The 8,659-nt window shown below is 61.2% G+C and overlaps 1 protein-coding gene across 1 annotated transcript; it reads right to left on the bottom strand.

Moving 5' to 3' along the window:
* Nucleotides 1–4,824: 4,824 nt before the first annotated feature.
* HLX (H2.0 like homeobox) lies at nt 4,825–7,578 on the bottom strand. Its single transcript, XM_042886726.1, has 4 exons — nt 6,964–7,578; nt 6,504–6,683; nt 5,917–6,101; nt 4,825–5,164 (listed from the first exon to the last, which is right to left on the bottom strand). Exons 1-4 carry the CDS (start codon nt 7,532–7,534, stop codon nt 4,826–4,828), a joined length of 1,275 nt encoding a protein of 424 aa, XP_042742660.1. The 5' UTR covers nt 7,535–7,578; the 3' UTR covers nt 4,825.
* Between the last annotated feature and the right edge of the window lie 1,081 nt (nt 7,579–8,659).

Below are 8,659 nucleotides of genomic sequence, written 5' to 3'. Positions count from 1 at the left end.
GGGGGGCGCGGGGGTCCCGGCCCATCCGTCAGCGCCGCGATGACTCCGCGATGCGGCAAATGGGTCCTGTAACGAGGCGGCGGCTGACAAGGCGGCGCGGTTATCCTGTCCGGATGATGCATAATATTAGGATTAGGGCTTAGATCATCGCATGCTTTTAAAATCATCACCGCTAACTGGAGGGGAGTTGGGGGGGGGGCGGCCTGGCGCCCGGGGGAAAGTCCTGGGGGCTGCAGGGGGCAAAAGTTTCCGTGTGGATAATGATTATAGATGGAGGGATTTATGGCGAAGGGTGTACACACAAATAAACGTATCTGCTGCGGCCAGGGTGGGGGGAGAAAAGTCACCCCTGCTTTCCATTACCATCTTATCACCCCCATCCCATCACCTCCTCCACCATTCCATCCCATCATCTTCACCTTATGACCTCCATCCCACCGCCCCCATCCCACCACTCTCAACCCATCTCCCCTATTACACTCTCCACCATCTCCATCCCTTCATCCCCAAACCATCACCTCAACTCCATCATCCCCATCCCCTCACCTCTTCCCATCCCATAACTTCCACCCCCATCCCACCACTCTCATCCCATCGGCCCCACCACCCCCATCCCATCATTCCATCTACCATCCCATCACGTCCACCTCATGACTCCCATCCCACTTATCCTCATCCCATCACCACCAACACATTCTCCACCACTCCCATCCCACCACCCCCAAACCATCATCCCCATCCCGCCATCCCCAGACTCACTCCCATACCATCCCTGCACGATCCTCATTCTGTCACCCCATCCCCATCCCATCACTTTCACCCCCATCCCACCACGCTCATCCCATCAGCCCCATCAGCTCCTCCACCATCCCCTGTATCAGCCCGCCATCCCATCACTCCTAACCTAGCACCCCAATCACCCCCATCCCCACCCCGGTAACTTCCCCCCGCGGCGTCTGTCCCATTCCGGGCAGCCCCGCGGTTCCGGCCGCTGAGAGCCGCTACGGGCAGCGCGGGCCGGGAGCGACGGCCCTGGGAGCGGGAGAGGCGATGGCTGAAACCCTTGATTTGGGGTTTGCCCGAAGGCTGGGGGTGGAGGAGGGTGGCCCGGGTTTTTTAAGGCAAGCAGAAATTTGATTATAGCGTACGGCAGCGCTCTGTGATTTGCGGCGAGCGGATTTCATTAACTGCGGACCTTTGAATCCCGGAAAACCCGGGCAGGGCCGCAGGGCCAGGGACGAAGGTGACCCCGAGGGCGTGCAGCGAACGGGGGCTCCGGGCCGCGGCGCCGGCGGCTCCAGGCTGCGGCGGTTGCGGAGCGGCGCGGCTCCGGGCACGGCTCCGGGCAGTGGTCAGGCTGGCCTCGCCGCGGAGGCTCCGCCGGGACCCGGCACCCCTCTCTCGGCCCACGCCCGGCCCCGCCACCTGCTCCGCCGGCAGGCGGAGGGGGTTCGCCAGCCCGGCTGCCGGTTCGTTCCGCGTTTGGGGTCCGGCTGCCGGGAGAACGCCGGGGCCGGAGCCCAGCCCGCCCCGTCGGGGCTCGTAGCTCGGCTGCGGGAGCGGTACCGGCTCTAATCGCCGCCAACGAATGTCACCGGCAGAAGGAAAAACAAAAACTGCCTCCAAAGATCGCGGAGCAGATTTTGGCAAGGCTCCTAAAGACACCAATTAGCAAAGGCTAAACCCATTAATGAAGTGGCGGCTCTCTGGTTTCAGCCAGGTGGCGCGGATCAGAGCGGCCGTATCTGCCGAGCAGAGCTGCGCTCCCCTCCAGCCGGGACCTCACAGCGAACCTCCACATCAATAACGCTCTTAATGGAGCTCATCAGGGCCTGGGCTGAGGGAGCGAGGAGCAGCGGATAGGAGGGCAGCGCACGGGGGGCTCAGGGGGACCCCCACCGCCGTCTCTGTGCGGAGCGGAGCTTGAGGCTCCCACCTCTGCAAAGGGACTGGGGTGGAGGTGGGGGGGGGGGGAGTATCTCCGCTCCTTCTGGGAAAAGGGGAAGATAAAATAAGAGAAGGGAAGAGGAAAAGGAAAACTCTAGCCGAGGTCCGCGCGGATGTCGAGCCGGTGGAGGTGGGCTGTGACAGGAGCCCTCAGATTTCTCCCCTCGGAGGCTCTCCGGGTCCGCAGCCGGGAATGCGCACAGCCAGCGCCGCGCCTGAGTTATAGCCGAGGGTTCGCTTTATTTGAGTTCGCTGCTGTTTATTTAAGAAAGTGAATAAAGGTTTTGTGTAAACAGCCATTATTCCCGATGAGCGCCCCGCAGCCGTGAGGAGGGGGCGGTTTTGCAGCGGAGCTGCGGCAGGAGCTGACATTTGGGGCTCGCAGTTTGTCTCGCCGACGCCAGGCAGTCCCGAAGAGGCGCGGGCTGCAGCAAAGCTCCGCGTGTGAGCGCGAAGCGGCGATGCCGAGAGGAGCGGGGCCTGAAAACAATTATTTTTTAAGACATCAGCCGAAGACTGACGTTAAAATAATACGCAAATATTTTCCTAAAGAACGCGGCGGGAGGAGAACGCGGGGTTCGCTGCGGCTGGGCCCGGGGCCGCGGGCGCGGACCCCTCTCGCCCTTCCATTAAATTATTTTAAATATTGCCTCTCTCTCTCTCTTTTTTTTTTTTTTTTTTTTCTTCCGTTAACGTGACCATTCTCATTTCCGAGTATTCCTGGAAGCCTTTTCGGAGCTGAGAGAGGTTTCAGGAAAGAAATCGGGAGAGAAGAACAGGATCTCGTTGCGCATCGTAATAGGGGGGGAATGAGGGCTCATTGCGATGCTGTTCTCGAGCCGCAGCCGGAGGGACTCGGAATGTCGAATGCGGCCGTGCATCGGGAGCTGCGCCCCTGGGTCCGGTGGCACAGAGCCGCCCCGGTCCCGTCGTTCTTCGGTTCCCTCCGCTCAGCCATCCCTGCGCTGCCTTACGGCCCGAAATCACAGAATCTGTCATAGAATCACAGAATATCCCGACCTTACTGAGCTCTCCCGGCCGACCCCGGCCCTAACCATTGTATGGTCCGAATTTGGGGTGGGTCGCGGAGGGGTGTTGGGGGGAAACCCGCATCGAGTGTTGGGGCAGTTGGAGAACAGGATCCGCGGGGCGATGCTCTGCGCTCCGCCTTCAGAGGCGACCACGACAGCCCGAATCCGCTCGTGTTGGCAAAGCTGCGAGGAATAAAGCAAACAAAAAGGGAGCCCCCCGGACTTGCTGGGACCTTTCTCCGGATGGGTGCGGCATCGCGTTACGGACGGCTCACGGGCTGCCACACTCCCGACGCTCGCCGCACCGTTATCCCAGCAACTGGACTCCTTTCCCACTTGGGACGGGCACAGCCACGTCACTTTCCCCAGCGCCACGTACGTGGCTTTGTCTACCTGCCCGAGGGCGCGCACAGCCGGGGCACGCTGACTGTAATGTTTTAATTTCTTCCTTTCTCCTCTGAAGAGGAACACCGTTATTCTCTCGGCGGCAGCCCGAGGTGCGCGGGCCCCAAAACTGGAGTGATGCGGGGAGATTTTTGGCCCTTCTGTTTGGATGTGGGCATCGCACGGGGCCCTTTTCCTGAGACCGGAGGCGAAGAGCAGCTGTCCCCGACGAACATCTCTCCCCTCACAAAGCCATCGGGGACGCCCTACTCACAACTCCTTCCCTGACGCACAGAGATCCAATGGAAACGGCACAGCAGGCGCTACGCGCATCCACGGGCGCAGCGGCACCGTTGAAAATCTCTCTGTGCGCCGTGAATCTGTGCACTCGTTTGCACCTTATTTTCTGCCTCTCTCGTCCCCTCCCGGCCTACCGCAGCCCTTCCGGCTCGCTCTTTGCCCTGGCTCAATTTTCCCCAAAATGATTTTTGCCGACGGACACACGAAAGTAGCATTGTCTCCTCTGTGCACTCTGCGTCCGTGACGTCATGCCGCGCTCCCCGAGCCACGCCGGGACAGCGTGACGTCACAGGGTGCTACCACCTCAACCCCCCCCGTCTGAGACAGCTCCCTCCCACCCCCAGATGAGGTTCGTCTGTAGGGACGATCCTGCACCAAAACCCGAAGCCTCCCCAAAATACCCACGTCCGTAGGTGCGCGCCGTCGGAGCCGCAAACAGAATTGGCGACTTTCTCGCCCAAGCGCAATTTTGCATAATGAAATCCGGTTGTTGTCATCACCTCCGCTCGCGGGGGAAGGGGAAAAAAAAAAACTTAAAAAGGCGAAGATGGGGAGTTGGAGGCGAGGAGCAGGCGATGGGCAGCCCCGCGGCCTCAGCCTGGCCAACAGACGGACGTGGTTACAAACCATAGCAAACATTTTTATTTACAGGAGATAGATAGATAGATTTCTATATTTTGTCAGTGCAGTATTTCTCGGTCGGATTATTCGAAGCAACACGTCACAACCCAAGAGGATGTCGGCAAAAATACTTCACATTGTAAATTGTTCGGGGGTGGGGGAGTTATTTCGGAGCTCAGTCCCTCGCTCGGATTTTCCCAGAGAGGGAAGGGGCGGGAGAATAAAATTAAAAAATAATAATAATAAAAAAACAAACCTCAGGGAAAAAAAAAAAAAAACCCAAAACAAAACAAAAACAAAAACAAAAACAAAAACCAACAACGAGAAGTCCCGCTCTCTGTCCCGCGGCCGGGCCGCTCTCTCTCCGTCCGGGGCAGCGCTCCCTCAGCTTGGAGCCGCAGCTCCCGCCCCGCGGCCGCTCCCCTCCGGGCCGAGCCGTGCCGTGCCGTGCGCGGGGTCCCGCCCGAGCCGCGCTGCCGGCCCGCGGCGGGGAGGAGGCGTTCAGTCGGCGCGGAGCTCCGGCGGCTTCGGGGCCGCCTCGTCTATAGCCCCTCGGGGCTGGCTGCGGCGGGCGGCGGGGAGGGGAGGCCGGGGCTGGCGGAAGGCCTGCAGCTCCCGGCTTGGGGCTGGCTCTGCTCGGCGCCCTCAGTCCTTTCCGTGTCGCTGGGGGCCATGTCGAGCGAGTCGGGGTCGCTGCTGTCGCTGTCGCCGTCGCCGTCGGAGCGACTGGGGCTGCGTTCGGGCTCCCCCAGGGCGGCGGGCGGCGGGACGGCCCTGGGGGCCGCGGGCTCGGGCTCGGGCGGCGGCTCCTTGTCCTTCTGGGCCTGGGCCTCCTTGGAGTGCCGCCACTTCATCCGGCGGTTCTGGAACCACACCTTCACCTGCGGCCGCGCCGCCCTCAGACGGGCTCACGGGACCGCGCAACACCCGCGCAAAAACCGCGCAGCGCCGCGGGAGTGGGGCAAAAGGGGGAGGCATGGCGGGCCGCCCTCATCTTCCTCATCTTCATCCTCATCCTCATCCCCATCCCCATCTCATCCTCTTCTGCCCCCACCTTTACACCACGAAGGTGATTTTCTTATTATTTATGGCTTTCTTTTTCATTACTGTTTGCGTGTTTTAATAACCACTCCCGGGTTTGGATTACTATTTATTTTTCCAGAGTTTTCCTTTTGTTTCGTTTGTTTGTTTGCTTTGTGTTTTGTTGTGGGTTTTTGTTATTGGTGTTTTGGGTTTTTGTTTTTGTTCTTTTCCTCTCCTTCTCCTCCTTCTTCCTGGAAATTCAGGCCCTTGCTCAACAAACCGCAGAGTTATACAACTCCGCGGGCCCTCAGCAGCGGAATCATCGCTGAGCGGCACTTAATGGCTCCGTTTGAGGCAGAGCTTTCACTTCCCTTCGCTCAGGGATTTTACAACGCGGAAAGGAAGAGATTTAGAGGGGAAATAAAAAAGAAAAAACAGGGAAGGGACATTAAAGATGCTACTCTTCCTCGGAGCTAAGTGCCTCCCCGGTGCTCGGCTCGGCAAAACGTGCGGGGCCGCAAAAGAGAAGCAAATGAAAAACGCTCTCCGGTTCCCTCCCCGCCCTCGATATCCACCCCCCCAAGCGCAGCAGGGAGCCCTCACCCCATACCTGGGCGTCCGTGAGCCCCAGCATCGCGGCCAGCTGCTTGCGGTCCGGCTTGGTGACGTACTTCTGGATTTCGAAGCGCTTCTCCAACCCTTTCCTCTGCAGGTTGGAAAAAACGGCCCTGGACCACGAGCGCTTTCTCTTGTAGGTCTGAGGCAGCGTGTCCTTGGTCAGCACCGCGTACGGCCCTGTGGGGACAGACGGACGGACACGGGGCGGCCCCCTTAGGGTTAACGCAGGGACGGAGCCCGCAGCCCACAGCCCGCAGCCCACAGCCTGTAGCCCGGCGCAGAGCGGCCCTGGTTGCCGTCGGGGGTTTCCCGCTGCCGTCGGGGGGGCTGCCCCGATCGCTTCCCGCTCCCCCCCCACCCCATCTCTCCAGGCTCTCGCTATGGGACGGGGCGAAGTTGGATCGGGCCCTGAAGCGCTCGTCCTCCCCCCATGGGGCGTCCCAAACCCGAGCCTCGTGAAGAAAAAAATCAAATCATCATCATATCATTATTAAAAAAAAAAAAAAAATAGTAACCATCTCCAGCGTTTACAAACGCGAGTCCCTGCGGGCCCGGTGCCACGGGGGGAGCGAGATGTACCTGGAAAAGTGTCCTGAAACTGGTGCTGAACTGAGCTCCTTGGGGCCGTGTTTAGGGGCCCCAGAAGGGCAGAGGCCTCGTTAATGGGCTCTAGAGACGCGAAGAACTGGCCGGCGGACGGCTGCAAGGCGGGGAGGTGAACCCCGGCCTGGCGGCTGGTACTTAATAGCGAGGTGAGATCTGTGAGCACAGAACAAGGAGAGCGCGGTTACGGCGCGGTCGGGCCCCGACGGAGCGAACGGAGCCCCGCCGTGCGCTCCCTCCTTCGGGCTGCGGGGAGAGGCCGTGGCCCTGCCCGCCTCGGCTTCGCTACATGGAGGCTATCGCTATTTCCAAGGGGGGTGCCGCCTCGCGGGGTGCGGGAGAGCCCTCGTTCCCCGCTTTTCTCGGTGTAAAGCCGCGGGGACGGGGAAAACAACCCAGTGCCGAGCACGCAAAGCGGACGCGGCGATTTCTCTACCTCTCAACGTGTTGCCTTCCTTCACTTTGGGGTCAAACTCCGCCGACAAAATGCGGTCGATGCCGAATTTCAGGTCCTTGCTGGCGGGCGCCGGCGCCGTGCCGCCCGTGTGGCCCCCGGGTCCCCGCGCCGGGGTTCCCCCTCCTCCGCCCGGTGCCGCCGCCGCCGCCGCGGGGTTGCGGTGCTGCGGGGCGCGGTGGTGGTGCGGAGGGTGGAAGGCGGCGGAGAGCGGCGAGAGGCGAGGAGGGAACGCGGCGGCGGCCCCGGAGGGGGCGTCGGGGGCCACGACGGGCGTCGGCCGCAGCGGGGAGGCGGCGGCGTGGAAGGGACCGCCGGGGAGGATGGAGCCGAGCGCGGCTGCGGCGGCCGCTGGCAGCCCGGGCGCTGCATCGGCGGGTCCGGCCGCCGCCTCTCCGCCGGCGTGCAGGATGTCGGCGATGCAGAAGGACGGTTTCTTGGCCGCCTCCAGAGGGAAGCAGCCGCCGGCCGCCGGCCCCGCCGCCGAGCAATACGCCGCTGACCAGAGGCTGAAGTTGGAGGCGTAGAAGGGAGCCAGGCCGGCCGTGTACATCCTGCCGGCGGCGGCCGGGCTGCGCGCCCGGGGAGCGGCTCAGCTGCCGGGAGCGCGGCGCGGGGCTGCCCGCCGGCCCGCGGGCATGGGGAAGGATGGCGGGGGCGGCTGCGGGAAAGCGCTTGCCGAAGAGGCAGGGAAAAATAAAGTAAAATAGGAAAAAAAAAATTAAAGGGGGGGCAAAAAAGGGGGAGAAAAAAAAAAAAAAAAAAAAAAAAAAGGAAGAAGTCCCCAAAACTCGCGGCGAGAGGCAGAGAGCGAGCGGCCAGCGCGGGAGAGCAGCGGCGCAAAGAAAACAAAACAAACCCCCTTCTTCGCGCCGGGGAAAAAATGCACCCCTCCCTCCCCAAACTTTCTCTGGCAGCGGCTCCCGGCCCCGCCGCAGCCCTCGCTCCCACCGCCCCCCGCCCGCCCGCGCCCAATCCGAGCTCCGCGGGGCCGGAACGCACCGCCCGCCGACACGCCCCGCGTTGCCGGGCCGGGATGGGCCGCGCTGGGCCGTGCTGAGCTATGCTGGGCCGTGCTGGGGCCCTCAAGGTGCGCCCCGCGCCTTCACCCGCAGTAACCCGGGCGGGACGGTCGTGACCGGTGACAGCCGCAGCCTCAGAATGACACACGAGGCCGGGCCGCTCCGCACCTCGTTGCCCACAGCCATGTGCGCAGCGTGCGTCTGCGGGAGGCCGGGGCTGCGAGCCTTCGTGGCATCTCCGTGTGTAGAACTTCAGGGGGCACTCCGCCCGCTGCTCGGGCACCGTTTCCACCTCAAGCCCGATTCGTAATTTTGGAAAATTTGGCATCCAAATTGCCAATTTTGTTCTTTTAGAATATTGCCGCACACTTTGGTCGCTGGAATGTTTGGGAGACAAACCCATCAGCGCGTGGGTTGTGCTGATATACAGCGCCCACGTCTATCCCGAGCTGGTGCTGGGAAGACAATAGAAATAAAAATAGAAATAGAAACGGGAATAAAATAGAAATGACAACAATAACAATGCATTTAAATATAGAAATAAATACACAAATTTAAACACAAATACCGATGAAAATACAAACGGGATACGTATAAAGAACATTTTTTATTGTCGTTTCCACAAATGGAGATGCTGTGAGCAGGTCTGGAGTCGT

Source organism: Lagopus leucura, unplaced genomic scaffold (assembly GCF_019238085.1).
Source record: "Lagopus leucura isolate 7727_CA_CO unplaced genomic scaffold, USGS_WTPT01 Super-Scaffold_73, whole genome shotgun sequence".
Lineage (NCBI taxonomy): Eukaryota > Metazoa > Chordata > Aves > Galliformes > Phasianidae > Lagopus > Lagopus leucura.
The sequence above is the reverse complement of the archived record's forward strand: the minus strand, read 5'-3'. Positions and strand labels throughout refer to the sequence as shown.

Coding starts and splice junctions, on each gene's coding strand:
- HLX (XM_042886726.1), bottom strand. CDS start 7,534: ATGTACACGGCCGGCCTGGCTCCCTTCTACGCCTCCAACTTCAGCCTC. Junction 6,102..6,503: donor GTTTCAGGACACTTTTCCAG/GTACATCTCGCT, acceptor CTGTCCCCACAG/GGCCGTACGCGGTGCTGACC. Junction 5,165..5,916: donor TGGGGCTCACGGACGCCCAG/GTATGGGGTGAG, acceptor GCGCGGCCGCAG/GTGAAGGTGTGGTTCCAGAA.